At 48.1% G+C, this 27965-nt stretch overlaps 4 protein-coding genes across 4 annotated transcripts in view; all 4 read left to right on the top strand.

Annotated features, from left to right (window-relative positions):
• Positions 1-27965, top strand: part of LOC309341032 (uncharacterized protein) — a 103778-nt gene that overhangs the window by 25780 nt on the left and 50033 nt on the right. The window lies entirely within an intron of this gene.
• LOC309340989 (uncharacterized protein) overlaps positions 1-27965 on the top strand; it is a 91924-nt gene that overhangs the window by 44060 nt on the left and 19899 nt on the right. The window lies entirely within an intron of this gene.
• On the top strand, positions 19-10243 carry LOC309340615 (uncharacterized protein; the record flags this gene model as incomplete). Its single annotated transcript, XM_081859499.1, has 7 exons — positions 19-157; positions 1193-1685; positions 1882-1963; positions 2243-2325; positions 4850-4976; positions 5399-6250; positions 10128-10243. The coding sequence occupies exons 2-7, from the start codon at positions 1284-1286 to the stop codon at positions 10241-10243; spliced, it is 1662 nt and encodes a 553-aa protein (XP_081715625.1). The 5' UTR covers positions 19-157; positions 1193-1283.
• Positions 20030-27668, top strand: LOC309340969 (uncharacterized protein). The gene is made up of 6 exons (XM_081860308.1): positions 20030-20084; positions 21386-21878; positions 22075-22156; positions 22436-22518; positions 24027-24153; positions 24576-27668. Exons 2-6 carry the CDS (start codon positions 21477-21479, stop codon positions 26072-26074), a joined length of 2193 nt encoding a protein of 730 aa, XP_081716434.1. The 5' UTR covers positions 20030-20084; positions 21386-21476; the 3' UTR covers positions 26075-27668.

The following is a 27965-nucleotide window of genomic DNA, read 5'->3' as shown; positions in this document are numbered from 1 at the left end:
CAGCAGCCTTGAAAATATAAGGGATCAGCAGCCTTGAAAATATAAGGGATCAGCAGCCTCACCTATCTACCAATCCGGGATAGCAGCAGGAAGCAGCGGGAAACGGCGCTGCAATAAGGGAATTTCCCACAAAAAAAGGGAAGGTTGCCAGCTATGGGTTGAAGCTCCTCTCTCTCCCCCCAGAGGGTGCAGTGGGGAGACGGGGGTGGGGTCCCAGGGCTGCAGCAGGAGAGGGTGCCTGGGGGGCCGGATCTGCACCTGCAGGAGGGGACCCCAAGTCAGGGAGGAGGAGAGGGTCCTGCCAGGGAGGGGCCAGGTCTGCCACGCTCTCCTTCCTGCAGATCAGAGGATCCCTGACTCCCACAAAATCTCCCTTTTTAAAAGAAAGAAGTCCCTGGCTCTTTAACTCTGTGTGACATCGCTCAGCCTCATTGTTGCACAACGGAGGAAACATGTGCAAATGGTTTTCCAAAGCTGGAGGAGGAGGTGGACTAGCCCCCACCCCCCAAAAAAAACAACTGGCAGGAAGGAAGGAAAAGTAGCAAAGAGAGGCCAGGAATAAAGAGAGGGATCCCAGGCCATAGTCTGGCTGCTGCATTGCAAGCCAGTTTGTGTTAAGCTATCTAATAGAACAACAAAAAAATCAAAAAATCAAGGGAGATGTCTTTGGCCCCGCCCACTTGGCCCTCTGGGGGTTGGCCAGATACATTCCTGGCCCTCAGAAGAGAGAAAAAGAGATCTCACCCCACAAATCTGTCTGGACAGCGGCAGATGTTGCAGAAAAGGAGACAGAAGCAGGGAGTGGAGGTGGGGTGAGGGTGGGACTGGGGGGAGCAACTCCAGAGAACCCCCAGGTCAGGACCCCAAGTAGAGAAAAGCATCCATTTTTCACAAGATGACTCCCTTGTCATTCGGTTCTGACTTCATGCATTGACTGGAAGGATGGAGAAACCAGGTTGATTAATCTGACAGAAATCCCTTCCGTTGCCTCCACATTTTGCATTGCTAGAAGGCTAGAGACTTATTTCTTCTCCTCTTCCTCCTCCTCTTTCTTTTCAAAAAGATAGCTCATGGTCTGGGATGCGGTGCAGTCCAGCCCTGGTTCCCAGCAAGACTCATCCATGCTTGCTCAGGGAACCATTTCCCCCTCGTCCTACAAATTCTGTAACAGAACAATGTATTTGCTTTGTAGGATTTGCTAGAGCCCCTCATTAAGACGGGCAGAACTTGGCAGAAGACCAAAGGGTTCCTTCCGATCTGTCAGAGGCTTCCTGAGAGCACAGATGGATGAGCAAGACTCAGCTGGCCCCAAAGCAGGAAGAGGCCATGGCAGCCAAACTGGGAGCAGTGGGGGGTTCTGGGAAAACTCTGTGCAGAAGATTCTGGGTGAGGAGGACACCCTCCGCTCAGAGGTGCAGAGCCAGCAGTTGAGGCAGTTCTGCTGCCAAGAGGCCAAAGGACCCCGAGAGGTTTGCAGCCGACTCTACCACTTTTGCCACCAGTGGCTGAAGCCAGAAAGGCACACGAAAGCTGAGATGCTGGACCTGGTGATCTTGGAGCAGTTCCTGGCTGTCCTTCCACTGGAGATGGAGAGCTGGGTGAGGGAATGCGGAGCGGAGACCAGTTCCCAGGCGGTGGCCCTGGCCGAAGGTTTCCTCCTGAGTCAGGCAGAGGAGAGAAAGCAGGTGAGAGAGACTTTCCTCTGGATACTCCCAAGGGGCTCCAAACAGGACAGAAAACATCCCATAATGGTCTGCTGATGGCCCATCCGTTTTCTGGGAAAGCATCCATGGAATGAGATCTCACACCCTTCAAGTCTTTGTCATTCTCTTTCTAGTATTTCTCCCCATTCTCTGTTTTGAATCCTTGTTTCTTTTTCAGGGAAAGGATCTCTTTGCAGAAATGGACCTGGATTCCTGTGAGGCAGAGAGGCCTCCGTTGGACACCAGAGAGAGGCCACTGGGTAAGGAGGAAGGAGGCTTTTCTCCATTTGGTCTCGTTCTGTAGTTTTCCAACTCATCTGAGGGTTCTTTTCATCTTGTTTTGGGGGAGACAGTTGGGAAGAAGGGTCCAGAGGAGGAGAGATGTATTTCTGCACAAACAAACATGAAATGGGCACAAACCTCCAAATGCTCTCAGCAGGAAAGGCTTTCTCAAAGGCCCATCTGCAGTTAGAGATGCCCTGTTTCACCTGTGAGAAACAGGCAGTCCAGACGTCCTGCTTACCTTTTTTCTCCTGCAGATGGCAGAAGGATGTCGGAAAGACCTCCTGATCCACCTTTTCATGGGGGCAGAAGGGAAGCAGCGGCTGTGGAACCAGATCAGGTCAGGGGAAGCTGCCTTGTGGGGACAGAGGCCGAGGGATGGAGCAGTATCTTGGACTGGTTGGGCACAGAGGAATGGTGGGAGGAAGAAGCCGGGGAACCAGGAAGGGAAGATGGCTCAGAGCCGAAGGAGTGGAAGTGGAGGAAGCATGAGCGGGAAGAGGGAGAAGCCTGGGAAGAGGAGGTGTCAGAAGCTGAAGGGGAAACAGGGCTTAGTGAGCTGGGAGACTCTGTAGAAGAATGCAGTGCAGAATCAGAGGCAGAAGAGGAAGGAGGCAAGTTGGAGAGGAAAGTCGAGAGGCTGAGGTGAGTCAGGAGAAGGAGGAGTCACCGGTGGCTCCCTGTTCCTTCTGCCAGAAGCCACCCTCTCTGCTTGTCTCCCAGAGTCAAGAGACCCCCTGCAATGCAGGAATCTGCTAGATCATCCAAGACAGATGGCCATCCAAAAGAGGCTTACTTTATTTCTAGATTGATAACTGAGGGCAATGAAACAATCGCTGAGATGGCTAGAGCGCCGGTGATGGATAACTCATTCTGAAGCTGACCGGACACGGGTTAGAGCTCAATGTTGAGCCTACCAAGTGGCGGTAGTGACGGCAAAGAAGACTTTCTTCGCCGCCTCTATTGCATCTGCAGAAAACAGCCGCAGGAGACTTTTTCAGGGGGTTCGCAATTTAGTGGAACCACCTGCTACATCGGGGCCCAGTATGGGCCACATGATCTCCTGCAATGATTTTGCAAAGTTTTTTGCAGATAAAGTCACTCAGATTCAGGAAGAGGTAGACTCCACCGTGGGAGCAGGGCTGGGGTGGGAGAGTGCTAGTGTCCTGTCTAGTCAAGTTGTGTGGGATCGGTTCCAATCTGTTAACCTCCGAGTATGTGGACCGGCTGCTTGGACAAGTGAAACCAACCACCTGTCTCCTTGATTCTTGCCCATCCTGGCTTATAAAAGCTAGCCGGGAAGGGCTGGGCGATGGGCTTTGAGGGGTCGTGAATGCTTTTCTCTGTGAGGGAGCCTTCCCAGAACCGCTGAAAAAGGCGGTTATCAAACCGCTTATTAAAGAACCATCTTTAGATGGTGCCAATATGGCTAACTATCGCCCAGTCTCAAATCTTCCATTCTTGGGCAAGGTGATGGAGCGAGTGGTTGCTGAACAACTCCAGGCACGCCTGGAAGAAGTGCACCATTTGCATCCCTTCCAGTCGGGATTCAGGCCTCATATTGGGACTGAAACTGCCTTGGTCGCACTGGTTCGATGAAGTCCGGTGGACCAGGGACAAAGGTGAGAGCTGTTTCCTAGTTCTGCTGGATCTCTCAGCGGCCTTTGACACCATCGACCATAACATCCTTCTGGACCGTGGTGAGGGGCTGGGAGCCGGGGGCACTGACATACAGTGGTTCCGCTCCTTCCTCCTGGGCCGTGTCCAAAAAGTGGTGGTGGGGGATGAGTGTTCAGACCCCTGGGCTCTCACTTGTGGGGTGCCTCAGGGTTCCGTCCTCTCCCCCATGCTTTTCAACATCTACATGCAGCCGCTGGGAGAGATCATCAGGGGGTTTGGGCTGGGTGCTCATCAGTATGTGGATGATACCCAACTCTACCTCTCAAATCGGAACCAGTGAAGGCGGTGAAATTTCTGTGGCAGTTGGAGGATGGATGGCGGCTAACAGATTGAGGTGAAGGACCAGGTGCACAGCCTGGGAGTCATTCTGGACTCGCAGCTGTCCATGGAGGCACAGGTCAATTGTGTGTCCATGGCAGCTGTTTATCAGCTCCATCTGGTATGCAGGCTGAGACCCTCCCTACCCGCAGACTGTATCTCCAGAGTGGTGCGTGCTCTGGTTATCTCTCCCTTGGACTACTGCAATGCGCTGTATGTGGGGCTACCTTTGAAGGTGACCCGGAAACTACAACTAATCAAAAATGCAGCAGCTAGACTGGTGACTGGGAGCGACCGCCGAGACCATATAACACCGGTCTTGAAAGACCTACACTGGCTCCCAGAACGTTTCTGAGCACAATTCAAAGTGTTTCTGCTGACCTTGAAAGCCCTAAACGGCCTCGGTCCAGTATACGTGAAGGAGCGCCTCCACCTCCATCGTTCTTCCCAGACACTGAGATCTAGTGCTGAGGGCCTTCTGGCGGTTCCCTCGCTGCGAGAAGCCAAGTTACAGGGAACCAGGCAGAGGGCCTTCTTGGTAGTGGCACCCGCCCTGTGGAACGCCCTCCCACCAGATGTCAAGGAGAAAAATAACTACCAAACTTTTAGAAGACATCTAAAGGCAGCCCTGTTTAGGGACACTTTTAATGTTTAAGAGATTATTGTCTTTTAGCGTTTTTTGGAAGCCACCCAGAATGGCTGGGGAAACCCAGCCAGATGGGTGGGGTATAAATAATATATTATTATTATTATTATTATTATTATTATTATTATTATTATTATTAACAGGAAGGAAACAACAGAGCATTGTGTAGCAGATCATATTTCTGCTGTCTCAGAGGAGGACATTTCCCTTTTTCTTTTAGGGTCCAGTGTGCTTTGAAGATGTCACTGTTCGTTTCACGGACGAGGAGTGGGTGTTGCTGGATCCTGACCAGAGAGCTCTGCATAAGGACGTCATGGAGGAGAATCGTGGGATATTGGCCTCTCTTGGTAAGGCTCCCTGTGGGATCGTCATAACTGCCTGGAAATTCAAAAAATACATCTGTGGGCCAACCTCATATATTTTCACAGAGTTCAACATTGCCCCCTATAACACCTGGGAACCTAACACCCCCACAATAAACAGAAACTTACAGTTTTTTCTTTGAACAATCTTCATCAAAATATTGCTTTTTCTACCACGATTGGGCTGGTGTGAACTTCCCAGGCCATCTTCAGTGTCAGCTTCAACCTTCCACAATTTTGACCACTACTATGTATCAGAGAAAACAACATTCAACAACTCTTCAGAATCTAATAAGAAATATGTTGGTAAAATGACAAACAACACAGGTAATGAACACACACCCAACTCGTTTCATTTCTTCTCCATTTGTTCCTGAGGCTCTAATCCCTTTTTGTCTCCATTGCAGATTCTGATGAATTGGAAATTGAGAGAAAAGGTGACCATGATAAAATCCCCAGGGAGGAGAAGCCACATAAAAATTTGGAGTGTGGAGAAAGCTGCAGCCAGAGCTCCCATTCCACTTCCCATCAACAAAATATCATTGGAAAGAAACTCTATCAGTGCATGGAATGTGGAAAAAGCTTCAGGAAGAGCTCCTCCCTTACTTCCCATCAAAGAATTCATACAGGGGAGAAACCCTATCAGTGCGTGGAATGTGGAAAGAGCTTCACTGATAGCTCCAATCTCACTTCCCATCAAAGAATTCATACAGCGGAGAAACCCTATCAGTGTGTGGAATGTGGAAAGAGCTTCACATGCAGCTCCTCTCTCACTTCCCATCAAAGAATTCATACAGGGGAGAAACCCTATCAGTGCATGGAATGTGGAAAGAGCTTCACTGATAGCTCCAATCTCACTTCCCATCAAAGAATTCATACAGCGGAGAAACCCTATCAGTGCGTGGAATGTGGAAAGAGCTTCACATGCAGCTCCTCTCTCACTTCCCATCAAAGAATTCATACAGGGGAGAAACCCTATCAGTGCATGGAATGTGGAAAGAGCTTCACTGATAGGTCCAATCTCACTTCCCATCAAAGAATTCATACAGGGGAGAAACCCTATCAGTGCATGGAATGTGGAAAGAGCTTCACTGATAGGTCCAATCTCACTTCCCATCACAGAATTCATACAGGGGAGAAACCCTATCAGTGCATGGAATGTGGAAAGAGCTTCAGTCAGAGGGTCAATCTTACTTCCCATCAAATAGTTCATACAGGGGAGAAGCCCTATCAGTGTGCAGAATGTGGAAAGAGCTTCTGTAAGAAGCAAAATTTCACTTCCCATCAAAGAATTCATACAGGGGAGAAACCCTATCAGTGTGTGGAATGTGGAAAGAGGTTCATTCACAACGACAGTCTCACTTTCCATCACAGAATTCATACAGGGGAGAAACCCTATCAGTGTGTGGAATGTGGAAAGAGCTTCAGGAATAGATCCTCCCTTACTTCCCATCAAAGAATTCATACAGGGGAAACACCCTATCAGTGTGTGGAATGTGGAAAAAGCTTCACTCAGAGCTCCTCTCTCACTTCCCATCAAAGAATTCATACAGGGGAAAAACCCTATCAGTGTCAGGAATGTGGAAAGAGCTTCACTCGGAGCTCCTCTCTCACTTTCCATCAAAGAATTCATACAGGGGAGAAACCCTATCAGTGTGAGGAATGTGGAAAGAGCTTCACATGTAGCTCCTCTCTCACTTCCCATCAAAGAATTCATACAGGGGAGAAACCCTATCAGTGTGGGGAATGTGGAAAGAGCTTCACATGTAGCTCCGATCTGACTTCCCATCACAGAATTCATACAGGGGAGAAACCCTATCAGTGCTTGGAATGTGGAAAGAGCTTCAGGAAGAGCTTCTCCCTTACTTCTCATCAAAGAATTCATACAGGGGAGAAACCCTATTAGTGTGTGGAATGTGGAAAGAGCTTCACATGTAGCTCCAATCTCACTTCCCATCAAAGAATTCATACAGGGGAAAAACCCTATCAGTGCGTGGAATGTGGAAAGAGCTTCACTGATAGCTCCAATCTCACTTCCCATCAAAGAATTCATACAGGGGAGAAACCCTATCAGTGTGTGGAATGTGGAAAGAGCTTCAGTCAGAGTGCCAATCTTACTTCTCATCAAAGAATCCATACAATGGTCAGAAAAACCATTATACAGCTTTAGGAGCCAGGCAAATCCGCACCTTTTTAACCAGGCTTTCGGCTAATTCACATCTAATGCCCTTTTAATATGTGGTGTTTTTTATCGTGTTTTTTTTTTTTTAATTCTGTAACCATCCTGAGACCTGTGGGTGTAGGGAATAGGCGCCAACTCTTAAAGGCCTAGTGGTCTTTGCCCCACCCCTAATAAAACATTTAAGGATGCCACCCCCCAGTTTTTGGTGTGTTTTTTTCAAACACAACCTTTTATTCTTCTGCAATGTGCCATACAATTTCTCTTTCAATTTGCTCTCTTAAAAAATAAAAAACAAACACAGAAAGGTCATGAGGAAAACAAAATACAAGAAGATACAAACGTGGACAGGTCCCATCTTTGTGGGCAAAATGGAAAAGCTGCTTTGAAGCAGGCTTTCCCACACTTGGGTCCCCAGCAGCTCCTGGACTACAGTTCCCATCATCCCTTCCCACTGGTCCTGGTAGCTAGGATGATGGGAGTTGTAGTCCAAAAACAGCTGGAGACCCAAGTTTGCTTTAAAGGGAAAGTAGGCTGGCCCTGTGACACCCTCTGCTGGCCAAAAGCACTGCCCCAGAATGTGAACCACCCCCAGTACTGCTAACTGGAATTCATAGAGCGCAAAACTGAAGTTTGATCGGCACTTCAACCTCTAGTCAGCTTCTAGGTGCTTTCTGCACCACCTAGAGTACCCACAGAATTGTGGCTTCTACTGACAACACACATAGGAGAACAAATGAAAGACAAACACAAGGGGCAGGAAAAAACCTGGAAAGGGCCATATCAAATGGACATCCGTTGTGAAGAGGTCACTTTCCCCACTGCTGAACAATGCCACAGGTAGAGGAGGTGGAATGCTAGAAGTGTCTCTGGGGCAAGGGGAGCTGCTGGGAAATTGAAGTATGGGCTCAAAGTATTACTTTTTTAAAAAGTTGCTGCCATTATAGGCATTGCCATTCTAATGGCATGCATGCTGTGAAACACAAGAGCAGTCAAGTACAACATTCCTAGAGTGAACATGTTTACACATGGAGAGGGATGTTTGTCCAGCCAGCAGGTAAACTTCCTGTTTCCTTCTGGGCCGAGACAGACTTCCTCTGCATGTAACTAGAGGTGGGTGTGGCCTCACCTGTGCAGGTAATGACAAAAGCACAGGGCAGGGCAGCCATCTCTCTCTCTCTCTTTCACCACATGCATCGAAGACACAACATCTACTAAGCCAGAGATGCCCTCTTGGCTTCCAGCCAAGAGAGGAAAAAGGGACTGTCTTCTTAAGGGATAGACTCCAAGTGTATGTTACTTCATTAAGCTAAGTCTGCCTTCTGGGATCTGATTGTGAACAGAATGTGAGTAAACTCTTTTTATATTTTTGTAAAAGACTGTGTCGTCTTTACTATTTTATGAGGGAATAAGGGGAAAATACCAGAACAGTTATTATAGAGGCTTTAGCGAGCCTGAGCAAAGGCAGACTCTGCAAATTTAAAATAAAAGGGAATGTTACTCTGCTGATATTGTGGAAGTTGTTAACACAAGTTGGATAAGGATATACTCTGACAACATATCCTTTCCTGCATCCCTGAACATTCCCACACATGCATCATATGATGGATTGTTCAAGGCAGGACTTACTTGGCCCCCCACCAATATTTTATCCAAGTCAGCACCACTGGGTCATGTGGTTTCCAAATTAAAGACATAAATCTCCTTCCTCTGCACAAGTTCTAGCTTGTCAATATCCTCATTTATGCTTTTAAAAATTTATTTGCCCTTCATCTGAAGTTTTTACAATATAAACATACAGGATGAAAGCATGGCTTTCTCAAGAATAAGAATAAGAATAAGAATAATTTATTATTTATACCCCGCCCATCTGGCTGGGCCTCCCCAGCCACTCTTGGCGGCTTCCATAAAAACCAATAATACAGTAAAATCACATGTTAAAAACTTCCCTGAACAGGGCTGCCTTAAGATGTCTTCTGAATGTCAGGTAGTTGTTTATTGCTTTGACATCTGCTGGAAGGGCGTTCCACAGGGCGGGCGCCACTACCGAGAAGGCCCTCTGCCTGGTTCCCTGTAGCTTTGCTTCTCGCAATGAGGGAACCACCAGAAGGTCCTCGGTGCTGGACCTCAGCGTCCGGGCAGAATGATGGGGGTGGAGACGCTCCTTCAGGTATACTGGACCGAGGCCGTTTAGGGCTTTAAAGGTCAGCACCAACACTTTGAATTGTGCCCGGAAACGTACTGGGAGCCAATGTAGGTCTTTCAAGACCGGTGTTATATGGTCTCGGCGGCCACCCCCAGTCACCAGTCTAGCTGCCGCATTCTGGATTAGTTGTAGTTTCCGAGTCACCTTCCAAGGTAGCCCCATGTAGAGTGCATTGCAGTAGTCCAAGCGGGAGATAACCAGAGCATGCACCACTCTGGTGAGACAGTCCGCAGGCAGATAGGGTCTCAGCCTACGTACCAGATGGAGCTGATAAACAGCTGCCCTGGACACAGATTTGACCTGTGCCTCCATGGACAGCTATGAGTCCAAAATGACTCCCAGGCTGCGCACCTGGTCCTTCAGGGACACAGTTACCCCATTCAGGACCAAGGAATCCTCCACACCTGCCCGCCTCCTGTCCCCCCAAAACAGTATTTCTGTCTTGTCAGGATTCAACCTCAATCTGTTAGCCGCCATCCATCCTCCAACCGCCTCCAGACACTCACAGAGGACCTTCACCGCCTTCACTGGTTCTGATTTGAAAGAGAGGTAGAGCTGGGTATCATCTGCATACTGATGAACACCCAGCCCAAACCTCCTGATGATCTCTCCCAGCGGCTGCATGTAAATGTTGAAAAGCATGGGGGAGAGGACGGAACCCTGAGGCACCCCACAAGTGAAAGCCCAGGGGTCAAAAACAAGACAAGCCAGAGAAATCTCTCCTTTTCTTTTTTTCTTTTCTTGGATGGAGTTACAAACTTCGTTGATCAGTGGACTGTTGTGGAAATAGTGCACCTCGATTTCAGTAAGGCTTTGGACAGAGTCCTCTGTGATATTTATGTGAAGAAGCTGGTAAAGTGTGAGTGAATGAGGTAACTGTTAGGTGGATTTGACTGACCGAACCCAAAAAGGACTCCTTCATGGTTCCTCCTCATCCTGGGAAAAGTGACCAGAGGGGTGCTGCAGGGTTCTGTCCTGGGCCCGTTGTTGTTCAGCGTCTTGATAAATGACATGGATGAAGGAACTGAGGGGATGCTCCTCACATTTGAAGACAACACCAAACTGATCATAATGGCACCCTCTCTCTTCTTCAGCAACAGACAGGGAGACACAGAACAGTGCAAAAGCACAGCAGAGTGGAAGAGATAAGACTGACTTCTGTTCTTACACTTCCCAAGCCTAGGAAAGTAAACAGGGGCATGTGACATACTAGCAACAGGGTGCTCCCCCACACGCAGGAGAGAGGAGGAGGACCCCGAGCAATGCATGAAAGCCCCTATATAGACATTTTTAATTGCCCACCCTGGAGTCCAAGACCACCCCAAGAAACATCATACATACATCATAGAAGAGGTGTAGCCCAAGGACCCCCCCCCCCCAGATACATCATACCCACATCACAGAAAAGACTGTCAGCCCCCTCCCTGTCAGTCTATATCCTTTGGAAAGAGATAGCTGTGGCCACTCTGGTGGCTTTTGTTGGTGTTGCTGCAGGTAATAAATAGCCTTGTGGTCACGAGGAATTGGGCGGAGGGTTTTCCATCATTGGGTCTGCGTTGACATCTGTAGAAAGGATATCCTGTAAATGGGAGGGTGGGGCAGGACTGTTGGGACTTAAAGAGACAGTTATAAAGGGAAGAGATAAAAGCCAAAAAGGAGAGAATCTCCTTCAGTTTTCTTGGGAAGCTGCAAACAATAAAAATCTTGGCGAGTTAAGCATTTTATTCATTACAATATTATTATCCTATTTCCATATAATTACTACTGTTATTATATGCTAAAATTACAAAAAAGTAAAAATATAAAAGGAATTCAAAAGTAAAAAAGAAAGATTACCAGTTAAACAATTTTTTCCAGATAAAAAATAAATGGACTTGACAGAACAACAGCGGATTTTTAAAATATATATATATATTAAATAATACAAACAAATTATCAAAACCACACAGATTGTTACTGGACTGGAACCTTAAGGACTAGGAGGTGAAGGAGGTGATGGTGAAATGGACACACGATTGTGGATATCCAATGAAGATGCAAAATGAGGGAAATTATGGGAAAAGACTTAAAATTCACCACATGCTATTTGATTTTTAGATGGTACCTGACCCCATCCAAATCAGTCAAAATAAATAAATATCAGCAATAAGTGTTGGAGATGCAGACAAAATGAGGGAACCTTATTCCACATGTGGTGGATATGTCCCCAAAGGGAAAATAAAATAAAATAAATGCTATTTATTTTAAAGAAAACCAAAGCTTTCCTATTTAACATTCTAATGATTTTTCATTTGGTATGCTTATCATTAGAAAGTTAAATAGGAAAGCTTTGGTTCTTTACACGGCAATAGCGGTTAGGATGTTAATAGCAAAATACTGGAAAATGAGTTAACATCAACAAGATGAGTGGCAATTAAAGTTGTGCTGGTACCTTGAACTAGCCACAATGCCAGAACTTCCAAGAGACTGAGATCTACTCCCAGTAATAACAATCCTGCCAGTGATCTACCCATTGTCTTTGCCCAGAGTTCAGTAATAAAAATCCTGCCAGTGATCTACCCATTGTCTTTGCCCAGAATTCTTGAGCTTTTCTCAGGGAGCAGTGACCAGAGTTGTGGATCGACCACAAGATCATCTAACAAATTAAAATTATATAAACAATCATGCTGTAAAAGTACATACCATATATGAAGTATCCAGATAATGGAACTTATAGTGGTTTCTGCAGTGAACAACAAGTCTTACAATGTATGTAGACAGGCGCAGCATTGATTTTAGTTACAGGTGACAGCAATCTGCAGCTGTAAGGTTTTCTTCTTAAAGTGAGCCTTTTAAAACAACAAATGTAAAACAAACTTTATCCATACACAGGTTTGTTAATTTGTTAAAATATGTTGAATTATGACATTATATTCATTTACATTACTTAGAATATGTACATCGGATGAAGCCCATGATATTGTGATAATGTCACAGGAACCCCCCCCCCCCAAACATTCAGTTTGTACAAACTTCACACACTCACACACTACATACGCTACGCTTCTGTTATAAATTCATAGAAAATCAACCATACATCAGATTTACACTGTTCTACTTTTATTTTACTCCATGAAGGAAGGTGTACAAAATGGGGAAGGTTTGAAAGAGGGCAGCCATAATCCCTTGAGCATACCAGCACATACACAGGAGCCCTGCCCAGTTGCTATGCCAACCCTGATGGTCCTAGACAGAAGACCATCAAGATCACAAAGAACTTGCTTATGGGCGTGGATTCAGCATGGTCTGGAACAAAGGACAATAATCAGCTCTTCCCTCTGGGGGCAGGAAACTGCAAACTCCCCTCTGTCACCTGGAAAGTACTCATGGGGAGGGGGAAAGGAAGAACCTGCCAGGTGACAGGACACTCAGGTTACCACCACAACCCCTCCCTCAACCCCTCTTTTCTGTGATGTAGATGTGATGTATCTGAGGGGTGGTCTTGGGTTACACCCCTTCTGTGATGTATGTATGATGTTTCTGGGGGTGGGCTTGATCTACAGGGTGGCAACTTCAAAAGTCTTTATAAGGCCTTGCACACCATTTTTCTGGGTCCTTCCTCTCTCCTGCAAGTGAGGGGAGCACCCTGTTGCAACAGCTCAATAAAGGCCAAGCCTACAGGCTGCTGTTTTGCTCCAAGTTATCCTGGTTGGTATCTTTGTTTTTGTCCAAGGGAGCCCTCGGATTTTTCCGTTAACAATTTGGCGACCATGCTCAGGGACTCTTGGTCCTCCTGTGAAGGTGAGGGGGGAGATAGAGGGGATCGGGCGCCACTGGGCAACCTTAGCCCAGGGATCCTTTTTCCTCTCCTTGCCTCCTCTTTGCGGGCGGTAATCAATCATCACCAGAAAGCTCAACCAGGGGAGCAAAGGCAAGGTCAAGCCGGCCAAATAAAAGGATCCTGGGATCCACGAGGGACATTCAAGGATGTGAGTATGGTTTGAAGTTAGTACGGTGGGAGGGGGGTGGAAGAATAATGTCTCCACGGCAGCTGAACTTTTCTTTTTCCTCTCCTTGACGTCTTCTCTCGGAGTGCGGCCGGAAGCGTCCTGGAAGTCCTTCTCTTCTTCGGAGTGTAGCCAAAGGGATCGTGGAAAATCTCTTTTTTCTCTCCTTGACGCCTTCTTTCGGAGCGTGGCCGGAAGGGTCATGGAAAATCTCTCTCTCTGTGTGTGTGTCATTTGCTTCCTTTCAAACCTTTGTCTTCTCGGACCCCTAGCCTTCTCCGGTCCGATCCGTCGGAGTTTTGCCCAGAAAGGGCCGAGAGGGGCACTTGAGTGTTAGACTGAATAATACTGATAGGATATTCTTTTCTCTCTCCCCCCCCCCCTTTGTCCATCTCTTGTATCTCTGTTTATGTATCTCCTTGTGTAACTTGTTATCGAGCAACCCCCGCTCGGTATTAGAGGGAGATGGGAGCTCACTCTTCTAAACACCCTAGCGGGACTCTTCCTGACAACAAAGCTTCCATGAAGCCTTTTTGCCCCAGAGAGGATTCTAATACGCCCCTCCAGTTTGTCATCTCCAATTGGGAAAAATATATAAAATAAAATAAATTAAAGGGGCGAAATGGTCTTTCCAAGTCCAAATTGTGAGACCGTTGTAACTTTTAATGGGTGGCTTAGGCCCACCACCTGGAACCCAGGACACAGCGGCCACCTCAGGGATCCTTCAACAAAATCAAGGTGTGAACCCTTAGGGAGAGCTGAGCACATCAAATTTGTGTTGTTAAACTATAACCTAAAGCTAGAACATGAAACCGTAAACTTAATGGGGCTCAGAAGGCAGTAGATATAATAATAACCCAGCCTGAGAGCCCACGCATTAGAGATCTTAGCTTCTCTATAAATGAAGAAGAAGAAGAGAAGAAGAAGAGTTTGGATTTGATATCCCGCCTTTTACTCCCCTTCAGGAGTCTCAAAGCGGCTAACAATCTCCTTTCCCTTTCTCCCCCACAACAAACACTCTGTGAGGTGAGTGGGGCTGAGAGACTTCAGAGAAGTGTGACTGGCCCAAGGTCACCCAGCAGCTGCAGGTGGAGGAGCAGGGAAGCGAACCCGGTTCACCAGTTTACAAGTCCACCACTCTTAACCACTAAAATCTAAGGAAGCCATGTTGGGCCTTATCAATCTTAAACAGGACAAAAATGAGAATGAAGTGTGCAAATGTTTGTTAATTGAGAGAGGCTCCAAAGAGTCTTCCTCTGAGTGGGACTGAGGGGAGTTTGCAGTTTCCTGCCCCCAGAGGGAAGAGCTGATTATTGTCCTTTGTTCCAGACCATTGGCCGACCATGCCCAGGAGAAAGGCCTCTGGTTTCTTCAGGAAGGTATACTTAAATACCTTTTTCATTTGATTATAAATCATCTCCCAGAAAGCCTTAATCCTTGGGCACGTCCACCAAAGGTGAAAGAATGTACCTTCAGTTTCTTTACATTTCCAGCATTTATTATCGGGCGAATGATAAATTTTTGCAAGCTTGACTGGGGTCATGTACCATCTGTACATCATTTTCATAATATTGATGATTCCCCTTTCAAACAGGGTATGTGAACCTAGGCCAGTAGGGTCCTCCTCCTTCAGAGCCCCCTCAGCTGAGCTGTCTGGCAACCAGGATCACCTCCGGCAGGTACAGCTGATCTCCCTCCAGCAGCTGAAAGGCAAAAGTCAGTCTGTCAGTTCCTCACGAAGGGAGGGCTTCTCCACCTCCGAGAGGGCAGAGTGGGGGGCAAGGAGGGCAGGTCTGAGTCCCTGCTCTGGTTCTCTCCAATACTCACCCCTGGGGGAGGGATGCGCAACCACAGCACATCTGCAAAGAGAAGGACATGGGGACAGGTGAGTCCGTCTCTGAGCTCCTGGCAAGGCTATTCCAAGAGTTTTCTCCTGGATTCCAAGCCCTACTGCAGGGGAGGAGGGACACCCCAGGCCTTGGGGGCCAGTCCTGGCCTCCTTCAACCAGAATGTGGCTCCCCAGGCCAGGGGTAGGCAAACTACCCCTTACTACCCCTTAAGGCCTGGGGGCCGGATGCGGAATCGGCTTCTCAATCCGGCCCACAGACGATTCAGGAATCAGTGTGTTTTCAGATGCGTAGAATGTGTCCTTTTATTTAAAATGCATCTCTGGGTTATTTGTGGGGTATAGGAATTTGTTCATCCCCCCCCCCAAAAAAAATATAGTCTGGCCCCCCACATGGTCTGAGGGACGGTGGACTGGCCCACATGGCTGAGAAAGGTTGCTGCCCCCTGCCCCAGGCTAACAAGATGGTCAATCTCCGGTTCCACTCCATCCTGTTAAAATTGAAATATCAAAACAGATCCTAGCTTTCAGAGCATGTAAACCACAGGAGTGGAAAGACCCCTGTGCCACTCACAGAAATAGGACTGTACTTCCTTCTCCCACCTTTAAACGTCTACGTAATGAAACCGAATCGACCCAAGTCTGCCTTCCTCCACTAACCTGAACTTCGCTCTTCAAGCCAAAAGACAACACTTCCCCGTCCCCGGGTGAAACCCCCTGGCCTTTCATGGGTAGAGCCGCCACCACGCCTGTGGCATGTACCTCACGGGGACTGACTGAGCGGCCGGCCGAGATGCTTTGAGCCTCGGACACTTGGCGGGTTCTGAAATGGTCATGCAGGCCAGATTCACGATGCTGACGGGCTGGATTCGCTCCTTGCTGCTTTTGCTCCAGTTTTCGCACTGCTTCCCTGCTCGCTTCTTAGTCGGTCTATCTTTTCACCCGCGACCCGTGCGTAGCCCTCCGACCCCACGGGGCGCGCCAGGCCGTCCGCGCACTCCCGCCTCGCCGAAGAAGCCGCTGCCGGACGCCTTTGAAAGAGCTGAAATCACGCGCAGGGTTCTGGCTGGGCTTGGGTTGCTTCGGGTCACTTTCATTTGGATCTCCTTCGGACCGCTAGCGAGCTCTCTTTTTGCCTCCGCGAGCTCTCTTTTTCGGCTCCGACCGGCAGATCGCGGCCACCAGCCAATGGGCTCCTGGCCTCGTGGTGACCAGGCTCTTGCCAGATATATTTTTTTCCGTGTTCAGAGCTGAAATCGCTGGGGGGGGGGTGATTTTTAGGGTTGTTTTCGCTGCTTCTTTCCTGTTGCCGCTGGCGGAAGCGTATTCAGAGCGTGCAACGACATCGGCGTGGAAACGGCGCTCGAGGTGCTTTATCTCGGCATCCCCTTCCCTTCCCCGGGCGCCTGCCTGCCGCTTCCTGGGCGGCTAAGCACCCTCCGTCTGAGGGGGTACCGTATTGGGGAGCACTGCTCGGGGGCTGGATTTGTTTCGGGCGGCCCGATTGGGTTAATGGTTTAACGGGCTGCGGGACTGTCCCCCTTTCTTGTAATCTGGTTTAATTTTTCTTAAGCGGGCCTAGGTTACACGGCACAGCGTCGCTCGCGGTAGGCCCACGCGGGTGCCCCACCTGTGTGTTAGGGGGTTGATCAAGGCGGCCATTTTCAGTGTGGCAATTCCCCGCCTCAGGTTTGTCTTGCGCAGCGTTCTTCGGGCTTTGGGGCTAAATTCCCTCACGAGAAGCCAAACAGAGGGAAAAGGGGGCAGCGGCGCGTTAGGGCTACCACTGACCGATTCGAGCTGTTATATTAATTTTTCGCTTGCCGGGGTGGCACGACGCAGCGTCGCCATTCTGAGTAAACCACGTGGTTCCTCGGCTACGGGGATTATCGGCGCCATCTTGGGAGAGGCTAATAGACTCCACCCCTAGCTTATCGGCTTCAATTTCTCATTGCGCTTTAATTATAAGAACATAAGGACAAGGGCGGAGTTTCAGCATACGGCATTTGATTTCATTAGGTTCTGGCAAGCGCACTTTTTTGGTTCAACTGCTGTCCCAGTGGGGGGGGGGGTGCTTGCTTGCCACACGGCTGCTCAGGGGGGTTGTTATAAGGGCTCTTTCTCTGGGGAGTTACAAAAGTGCTAGGAATTTAGTCGTGATCAGGAGGGATTTAATACATTTTTAGTTGCTGAGGGTTAGGTTTTTCTGCGGTCAATTCCTTACTTTAATTGGTTCTTATGCAAAGGGAGTTAATTTAATGGCTAAGGTTTCCTACAGTCAAATTGTGAATTTAATTGGTGTGACTCCGAGTAAGTTAATTTAAATCAATTGAGTTAAACTGCTAGGTGCCGTGAATTCCAATTTAGCAATTACGGTTGGCTTCTAGGGCATTTTGCGTGCCAAAGTTTGGGCAGTTGGTATTGGACTTGCCTTCCTAAAATAATTGGTTAGCTGCGTGGTTAACTCCGAACTCAACTTCACGCTTCAAGCCAAAAGACAACCCTTCCCCGTCCCCGGGCAAAACCCCTGGCCTTTCATTGGTATAACTGCCACCACACTGGTGGCGTTTACCTAATAATAATAATGATAAATTTTGTGACAGCAGTCACGAAATTAAAAGACGCCTGCTCCTTGGGAGAAAGGCGAGGGCAAACCTAGACAGCGTCCTAGAAAACAGAGACATCACCTTGCCAACAAAGGTCCGTATAGTTAAAGCCATGGTTTACCCAGTGGTGGTGTATGAAGTGAGAGCTGGACCATAAAGAAGGCTGATCGCCGAAGAATTGATGCTTTTGAATTATGGTGCTGGAGGAGACTCTTGAGAGTCCCATGGATCAAACGCATCCATTCTGAAGGAAATCAGCCCTGAGTGCTCACTGGAAGGACAGATCCTGAAGCTGAGGCTCCAGTATTTTGCCCACCTCATGAGAAGAGAAGACTCCCTGGGAAAGACCCTAATGTTGGGAAAGATGGAGGGCACAAGAAGAAGGGGACGACAGAGGACGAGATGGTTGGATAGTGTTCTCGAAGCTACAAACATGAGCGACCAAACTACGGGAGGCAGTGGAAGACAGGAGTGCCTGGCGTGCTCTGGTCCATGGGGTCACGAAGAGTCGGACACGACTAAACGACTAAACAACAACAACAACAAAAGCAACTAATAACAACAATAATAATAATAATAATAATAATAATAATAATAATAATAATAATAATTTATTTGTACCCCGCCCATCTGGCTGGGTTTCCCCAGCCACTCTAAGCGGCTTCCACAGCAACCCAAAATACACAAAAATGTCACACATTAAAAACTTCCCTTAACAGGGCTGCCTTAAGATGTCTTCTGAATGTCAGGTAGTTGTTTATCGCTTTGACATCTGATGGGAGGGCGTTCCACAGGGCAGGGGCCACTACCGAGAAGGCCCTCTGCCTGGTTCCCTGTAGCTTTGCTTCTCGCAATGAGGGAACCGCCTAAAGGCCCTTGGAGCTGGACCTCAGTGTCCGGGCAGAACAATGGGGGTGGAGACGCTCTTTTGGGTATGCTGGGCCGAGGCCGTTTAGGGCTTTAAAGGTCAGCACCAGCACTTTGAATTGTGCTCGGAAACGTAGTGGGAGCCAATGTAGGTCTTTCAAGACCGGTGTTATACCTCAGCACGGCGCAGGGACTGACTGAGCGGGTGGCGAGATGCTTTCAGCCTCGAACACTTGGTGGGTTCTGAAATGGTCGTGCAGGCCAGATTCACGACCCTGGAGGGCTGGATTCGGCCCGCGGAACATAGTTTGAGGACCCCTGGTCTACACTGACTGGCAGCAGCTCCCCAGAGTTTCAGGCAGGGATTTTGTCCAGCCCTGGCAGGAGATGTCAGGGGCTGACCCTGGGACATTCTGCATGCCAAGCAGATAATCTAGGGTTCCCCATATTTCTCTGCACTTACAATGTTATACTATTAGCAACCGTGGAGATTCCACCTGCCTCTTTTGAAAGGAGAACACTCACCTGATGATGAATAATAATAATAATAATAATAATAATAATAATAATGTATACCCCACCCATCTGGCTGGGTTCCCCAGCCACTCTGGGCGGCTTCCAACAAAATATTAAAATACAATTGTCCATCAAATATTAAAAGCTTCCCTAAACATAATAACAACAGCCATCCATTTTCAGTCCATTGAATTAGCAATTAAGCATTTCTGGAAAGGGAAATGGCTTACTTTTGTATATTAGTATGAAAAGCACGCATAAGAAATTTTTACTCATTTACTCATTTAATTTATTACTCATTATTACTCATTTTGGCAGGGGAAAGGTCTTCCTTGGGAGGTGGGAGACTCTCCTTCCTTGGAGGTTTCTAAGGAGAGACCGGACGGCCATCTGCCATGGATGCTTGAGCTGAGATTCCTGCATTGCTGGGGGTTGGACTAGATGACCCTGGGATCCCCTCCTCTCTCTCCACTCCGGAATTCTAGGAGGAGCTTCCTTGCCTCCTGCAAAGCCCTTTTCCCTGCAAGCTCTTCCTCTGGTTTCTGGCCAAGGGAGGGAGATGCTCAGAGTCCAGCCAAGAGCCTCACCCCCAAAAGGATATCTGGGCATGGGCGTAGCCAGGGGGGCAGCTGCCCCCTAAATCCATACAAAATAATAAGAATCTGAGGTTGTGCCAAGCGAGAGAGGCTGAGCTGGAGGGACTCGGCTTGGCAAGGGTTAAAAGGAAGTGAGCTGCCTTCCTAGAGAGGCCAGGAAGCAAGAGGGGGCAGGTCCTCCAGAGCCAAGGCCCCTCCCTCCCTCCCCAGTCCTTTCCTGCAAGGAAGGGGGGGTGTTACTTTGGTGTCTCTCCTGCAAGGGCCGAATCGCAGCCCCCTCCTGGGATCTGGTGAGTCCATAGCTGTCAACTTTCAGATTTGAAAATAAGGGATCAGCAGCCTGGAAAATAAGGGATCAGCAGCCTTGAAAATAAGGGATCAGCAGCCTTGAAAATAAGGGATCAGCAGCCTTGAAAATAAGGGATCAGCAGCCTTGAAAATAAGGGATCAGCAGCCTCACCTATCTACCAATCCGGGATAGCAGCAGGAAGCAGCGGGAAACGGCGCTGCAATAAGGGAATTTCCCGCAAAAAAAGGGAAGGTTGCCAGCTATGGGTTGAAGCTCCTCTCTCTCCCCCCAGAGGGTGCAGTGGGGAGACGGGGGGGGGGGTCCCAGGGCTGCAGCAGGAGAGGGTGCCTGGGGGGCCGGATCTGCACCTGCAGGAGGGGACCCCAAGTCAGGGAGGAGGAGAGGGTCCTGCCAGGGAGGGGCCAGGTCTGCCACGCTCTCCTTCCTGCAGATCAGAGGATCCCTGACTCCCACAAAATCTCCCTTTTTAAAAGAAAGAAGTCCCTGGCTCTTTAACTCTGTGTGACATCGCTCAGCCTCATTGTTGCACAACGGAGGAAACATGTGCAAATGGTTTTCCAAAGCTGGAGGAAGAGGTGGACTAGCCCCCACCCCCCCAAAAAAACAACTGGCAGGAAGGAAGGAAAAGTAGCAAAGAGAGGCCAGGAATAAAGAGAGGGATCCCAGGCCATAGTCTGGCTGCTGCATTGCAAGCCAGTTTGTGTTAAGCTATCTAATAGAACAACAAAAAAATCAAAAAATCAAGGGAGATGTCTTTGGCCCCGCCCACTTGGCCCTCTGGGGGTTGGCCAGATACATTCCTGGCCCTCGGAAGAGAGAAAAAGAGATCTCACCCCACAAATCTGTCTGGACAGCGGCAGATGTTGCAGAAAAGGAGACAGAAGCAGGGAGTGGAGGTGGGGTGAGGGTGGGACTGGGGGGAGCAACTCCAGAGAACCCCCAGGTCAGGACCCCAAGTAGAGAAAAGCATCCATTTTTCACAAGATGACTCCCTTGTCATTCGGTTCTGACTTCATGCATTGACTAGAAGGATGGAGAAACCAGGTTGATTAATCTGACAGAAATCCCTTCCGTTGCCTCCACATTTTGCATTGCTAGAAGGCTAGAGACTTATTTCTTCTCCTCTTCCTCCTCCTCTTTCTTTTCAAAAAGATAGCTCATGGTCTGGGATGCGGTGCAGTCCAGCCCTGGTTCCCAGCAAGACTCATCCATGCTTGCTCAGGGAACCATTTCCCCCTCGTCCTACAAATTCTGTAACAGAACAATGTATTTGCTTTGTAGGATTTGCTAGAGCCCCTCATTAAGACGGGCAGAACTTGGCAGAAGACCAAAGGGTTCCTTCCGATCTGTCAGAGGCTTCCTGAGAGCACAGATGGATGAGCAAGACTCAGCTGGCCCCAAAGCAGGAAGAGGCCATGGCAGCCAAACTGGGAGCAGTGGGGGGTTCTGGGAAAACTCTGTGCAGAAGATTCTGGGTGAGGAGGACACCCTCCGCTCAGAGGTGCAGAGCCAGCAGTTGAGGCAGTTCTGCTGCCAAGAGGCCAAAGGACCCCGAGAGGTTTGCAGCCGACTCTACCACTTTTGCCACCAGTGGCTGAAGCCAGAAAGGCACACGAAAGCTGAGATGCTGGACCTGGTGATCTTGGAGCAGTTCCTGGCTGTCCTTCCACTGGAGATGGAGAGCTGGGTGAGGGAATGCGGAGCGGAGACCAGTTCCCAGGCGGTGGCCCTGGCCGAAGGTTTCCTCCTGAGTCAGGCAGAGGAGAGAAAGCAGGTGAGAGAGACTTTCCTCTGGATACTCCCAAGGGGCTCCAAACAGGACAGAAAACATCCCATAATGGTCTGCTGATGGCCCATCCGTTTTCTGGGAAAGCATCCATGGAATGAGATCTCACACCCTTCAAGTCTTTGTCATTCTCTTTCTAGTATTTCTCCGCATTCTCTGTTTTGAATCCTTGTTTCTTTTTCAGGGAAAGGATCTCTTTGCAGAAATGGACCTGGATTCCTGTGAGGCAGAGAGGCCTCCGTTGGACACCAGAGAGAGGCCACTGGGTAAGGAGGAAGGAGGCTTTTCTCCATTTGGTCTCGTTCTGTAGTTTTCCAACTCATCTGAGGGTTCTTTTCATCTTGTTTTGGGGGAGACAGTTGGGAAGAAGGGTCCAGAGGAGGAGAGATGTATTTCTGCACAAACAAACATGAAATGGGCACAAACCTCCAAATGCTCTCAGCAGGAAAGGCTTTCTCAAAGGCCCATCTGCAGTTAGAGATGCCCTGTTTCACCTGTGAGAAACTGGCACTCCAGACGTCCTGCTTACCTTTTTTCTCTTGCAGATGGCAGAAGGATGCCAGCAAGACCTCCTGATCCGTCTTTTCATGGGGGCAGAAGGGAAGCAGCGGCTGTGGAACCAGATCAGGTCAGGGGAAGCTGCCTTGTGGGGACAGAGGCCGAGGGATGGAGCAGTATCTTGGACTGGTTGGGCACAGAGGAATGGTGGGAGGAAGAAGCCGGGGAACCAGGAAGGGAAGATGGCTCAGAGCCGAAGGAGTGGAAGTGGAGGAAGCATGAGCGGGAAGAGGGAGAAGCCTGGGAAGAGGAGGTGTCAGAAGCTGAAGGGGAAACAGGGCTTAGTGAGCTGGGAGACTCTGTAGAAGAATGCAGTGCAGAATCAGAGGCAGAAGAGGAAGGAGGCAAGTTGGAGAGGAAAGTCGAGAGGCTGAGGTGAATCAGGAGAAGGAGGAGTCACCGGTGGCTCCCTGTTCCTTCTGCCAGAAGCCACCCTCTCTGCTTGTCTCCCAGAGTCAAGAGACCCCCTGCAATGCAGGAATCTGCTAGATCATCTAGCAGAGTGTTCAGACCCCTGGGCTCTCACTTGTGGGGTGCCTCAGGGTTCCGTCCTCTCCCCCATGCTTTTCAACATCTACATGCAGCCGCTGGGAGAGATCATCAGGGGGTTTGGGCTGGGTGCTCATCAGTATGTGGATGATACCCAACTCTACCTCTCAAATCGGAACCAGTGAAGGCGGTGAAATTTCTGTGGCAGTTGGAGGATGGATGGCGGCTAACAGATTGAGGTGAAGGACCAGGTGCACAGCCTGGGAGTCATTCTGGACTCGCAGCTGTCCATGGAGGCACAGGTCAATTGTGTGTCCATGGCAGCTGTTTATCAGCTCCATCTGGTATGCAGGCTGAGACCCTCCCTACCCGCAGACTGTATCTCCAGAGTGGTGCGTGCTCTGGTTATCTCTCCCTTGGACTACTGCAATGCGCTGTATGTGGGGCTACCTTTGAAGGTGACCCGGAAACTACAACTAATCAAAAATGCAGCAGCTAGACTGGTGACTGGGAGCGACCGCCGAGACCATATAACACCGGTCTTGAAAGACCTACACTGGCTCCCAGAACGTTTCTGAGCACAATTCAAAGTGTTTCTGCTGACCTTGAAAGCCCTAAACGGCCTCGGTCCAGTATACGTGAAGGAGCGCCTCCACCTCCATCGTTCTTCCCAGACACTGAGATCTAGTGCTGAGGGCCTTCTGGCGGTTCCCTCGCTGCGAGAAGCCAAGTTACAGGGAACCAGGCAGAGGGCCTTCTTGGTAGTGGCACCCGCCCTGTGGAACGCCCTCCCACCAGATGTCAAGGAGAAAAATAACTACCAAACTTTTAGAAGACATCTAAAGGCAGCCCTGTTTAGGGACACTTTTAATGTTTAAGAGATTATTGTCTTTTAGCGTTTTTTGGAAGCCACCCAGAATGGCTGGGGAAACCCAGCCAGATGGGTGGGGTATAAATAATATATTATTATTATTATTATTATTATTATTATTATTATTATTATTATTAACAGGAAGGAAACAACAGAGCATTGTGTAGCAGATCATATTTCTGCTGTCTCAGAGGAGGACATTTCCCTTTTTCTTTTAGGGTCCAGTGTGCTTTGAAGATGTCACTGTTCGTTTCACGGACGAGGAGTGGGTGTTGCTGGATCCTGACCAGAGAGCTCTGCATAAGGACGTCATGGAGGAGAATCGTGGGATATTGGCCTCTCTTGGTAAGGCTCCCTGTGGGATCGTCATAACTGCCTGGAAATTCAAAAAATACATCTGTGGGCCAACCTCATATATTTTCACAGAGTTCAACATTGCCCCCTATAACACCTGGGAACCTAACACCCCCACAATAAACAGAAACTTACAGTTTTTTCTTTGAACAATCTTCATCAAAATATTGCTTTTTCTACCACGATTGGGCTGGTGTGAACTTCCCAGGCCATCTTCAGTGTCAGCTTCAACCTTCCACAATTTTGACCACTACTATGTATCAGAGAAAACAACATTCAACAACTCTTCAGAATCTAATAAGAAATATGTTGGTAAAATGACAAACAACACAGGTAATGAACACACACCCAACTCGTTTCATTTCTTCTCCATTTGTTCCTGAGGCTCTAATCCCTTTTTGTCTCCATTGCAGATTCTGATGAATTGGAAATTGAGAGAAAAGGTGACCATGATAAAATCCCCAGGGAGGAGAAGCCACATAAAAATTTGGAGTGTGGAGAAAGCTGCAGCCAGAGCTCCCATTCCACTTCCCATCAACAAAATATCATTGGAAAGAAACTCTATCAGTGCATGGAATGTGGAAAAAGCTTCAGGAAGAGCTCCTCCCTTACTTCCCATCAAAGAATTCATACAGGGGAGAAACCCTATCAGTGCGTGGAATGTGGAAAGAGCTTCACTGATAGCTCCAATCTCACTTCCCATCAAAGAATTCATACAGCGGAGAAACCCTATCAGTGTGTGGAATGTGGAAAGAGCTTCACATGCAGCTCCTCTCTCACTTCCCATCAAAGAATTCATACAGGGGAGAAACCCTATCAGTGCATGGAATGTGGAAAGAGCTTCACTGATAGCTCCAATCTCACTTCCCATCAAAGAATTCATACAGCGGAGAAACCCTATCAGTGCGTGGAATGTGGAAAGAGCTTCACATGCAGCTCCTCTCTCACTTCCCATCAAAGAATTCATACAGGGGAGAAACCCTATCAGTGCATGGAATGTGGAAAGAGCTTCACTGATAGGTCCAATCTCACTTCCCATCAAAGAATTCATACAGGGGAGAAACCCTATCAGTGCATGGAATGTGGAAAGAGCTTCACTGATAGGTCCAATCTCACTTCCCATCACAGAATTCATACAGGGGAGAAACCCTATCAGTGCATGGAATGTGGAAAGAGCTTCAGTCAGAGGGTCAATCTTACTTCCCATCAAATAGTTCATACAGGGGAGAAGCCCTATCAGTGTGCAGAATGTGGAAAGAGCTTCTGTAAGAAGCAAAATTTCACTTCCCATCAAAGAATTCATACAGGGGAGAAACCCTATCAGTGTGTGGAATGTGGAAAGAGGTTCATTCACAACGACAGTCTCACTTTCCATCACAGAATTCATACAGGGGAGAAACCCTATCAGTGTGTGGAATGTGGAAAGAGCTTCAGGAAGAGATCCTCCCTTACTTCCCATCAAAGAATTCATACAGGGGAAACACCCTATCAGTGTGTGGAATGTGGAAAAAGCTTCACTCAGAGCTCCTCTCTCACTTCCCATCAAAGAATTCATACAGGGGAAAAACCCTATCAGTGTCAGGAATGTGGAAAGAGCTTCACTCGGAGCTCCTCTCTCACTTTCCATCAAAGAATTCATACAGGGGAGAAACCCTATCAGTGTGAGGAATGTGGAAAGAGCTTCACATGTAGCTCCTCTCTCACTTCCCATCAAAGAATTCATACAGGGGAGAAACCCTATCAGTGTGGGGAATGTGGAAAGAGCTTCACATGTAGCTCCGATCTGACTTCCCATCACAGAATTCATACAGGGGAGAAACCCTATCAGTGCTTGGAATGTGGAAAGAGCTTCAGGAAGAGCTTCTCCCTTACTTCTCATCAAAGAATTCATACAGGGGAGAAACCCTATTAGTGTGTGGAATGTGGAAAGAGCTTCACATGTAGCTCCAATCTCACTTCCCATCAAAGAATTCATACAGGGGAAAAACCCTATCAGTGCGTGGAATGTGGAAAGAGCTTCACTGATAGCTCCAATCTCACTTCCCATCAAAGAATTCATACAGGGGAGAAACCCTATCAGTGTGTGGAATGTGGAAAGAGCTTCAGTCAGAGTGCCAATCTTACTTCTCATCAAAGAATCCATACAATGGTCAGAAAAACCATTATACAGCTTTAGGAGCCAGGCAAATCCGCACCTTTTTAACCAGGCTTTCGGCTAATTCACATCTAATGCCCTTTTAATATGTGGTGTTTTTTATCGTTTTTTTTTTTTTTTAATTCTGTAACCATCCTGAGACCTGTGGGTGTAGGGAATAGGCGCCAACTCTTAAAGGCCTAGTGGTCTTTGCCCCACCCCTAATAAAACATTTAAGGATGCCACCCCCCAGTTTTTGGTGTGTTTTTTTCAAACACAACCTTTTATTCTTCTGCAATGTGCCATACAATTTCTCTTTCAATTTGCTCTCTTAAAAAATAAAAAACAAACACAGAAAGGTCATGAGGAAAACAAAATACAAGAAGATACAAACGTGGACAGGTCCCATCTTTGTGGGCAAAATGGAAAAGCTGCTTTGAAGCAGGCTTTCCCACACTTGGGTCCCAAGCAGCTCCTGGACTACAGTTCCCATCATCCCTTCCCACTGGTCCTGGTAGCTAGGATGATGGGAGTTGTAGTCCAAAAACAGCTGGAGACCCAAGTTTGCTTTAAAGGGAAAGTAGGCTGGCCCTGTGACACCCTCTGCTGGCCAAAAGCACTGCCCCAGAATGTGAACCACCCCCAGTACTGCTAACTGGAATTCATAGAGCGCAAAACTGAAGTTTGATCGGCACTTCAACCTCTAGTCAGCTTCTAGGTGCTTTCTGCACCACCTAGAGTACCCACAGAATTGTGGCTTCTACTGACAACACACATAGGAGAACAAATGAAAGACAAACACAAGGGGCAGGAAAAAACCTGGAAAGGGCCATATCAAATGGACATCCGTTGTGAAGAGGTCACTTTCCCCACTGCTGAACAATGCCACAGGTAGAGGAGGTGGAATGCTAGAAGTGTCTCTGGGGCAAGGGGAGCTGCTGGGAAATTGAAGTATGGGCTCAAAGTATTACTTTTTTAAAAAGTTGCTGCCATTATAGGCATTGCCATTCTAATGGCATGCATGCTGTGAAACACAAGAGCAGTCAAGTACAACATTCCTAGAGTGAACATGTTTACACATGGAGAGGGATGTTTGTCCAGCCAGCAGGTAAACTTCCTGTTTCCTTCTGGGCCGAGACAGACTTCCTCTGCATGTAACTAGAGGTGGGTGTGGCCTCACCTGTGCAGGTAATGACAAAAGCACAGGGCAGGGCAGCCATCTCTCTCTCTCTCTTTCACCACATGCATCGAAGACACAACATCTACTAAGCCAGAGATGCCCTCTTGGCTTCCAGCCAAGAGAGGAAAAAGGGACTGTCTTCTTAAGGGATAGACTCCAAGTGTATGTTACTTCATTAAGCTAAGTCTGCCTTCTGGGATCTGATTGTGAACAGAATGTGAGTAAACTCTTTTTATATTTTTGTAAAAGACTGTGTCGTCTTTACTATTTTATGAGGGAATAAGGGGAAAATACCAGAACAGTTATTATAGAGGCTTTAGCGAGCCTGAGCAAAGGCAGACTCTGCAAATTTAAAATAAAAGGGAATGTTACTCTGCTGATATTGTGGAAGTTGTTAACACAAGTTGGATAAGGATATACTCTGACAACATATCCTTTCCTGCATCCCTGAACATTCCCACACATGCATCATATGATGGATTGTTCAAG

Source organism: Podarcis erhardii (assembly GCF_964252035.2).
Source record: "Podarcis erhardii genome assembly, chromosome: 4".
NCBI classification, from domain to species: Eukaryota; Metazoa; Chordata; class Lepidosauria; order Squamata; family Lacertidae; genus Podarcis; species Podarcis erhardii.
This window is presented reverse-complemented; position numbering and strand designations above follow the sequence as displayed.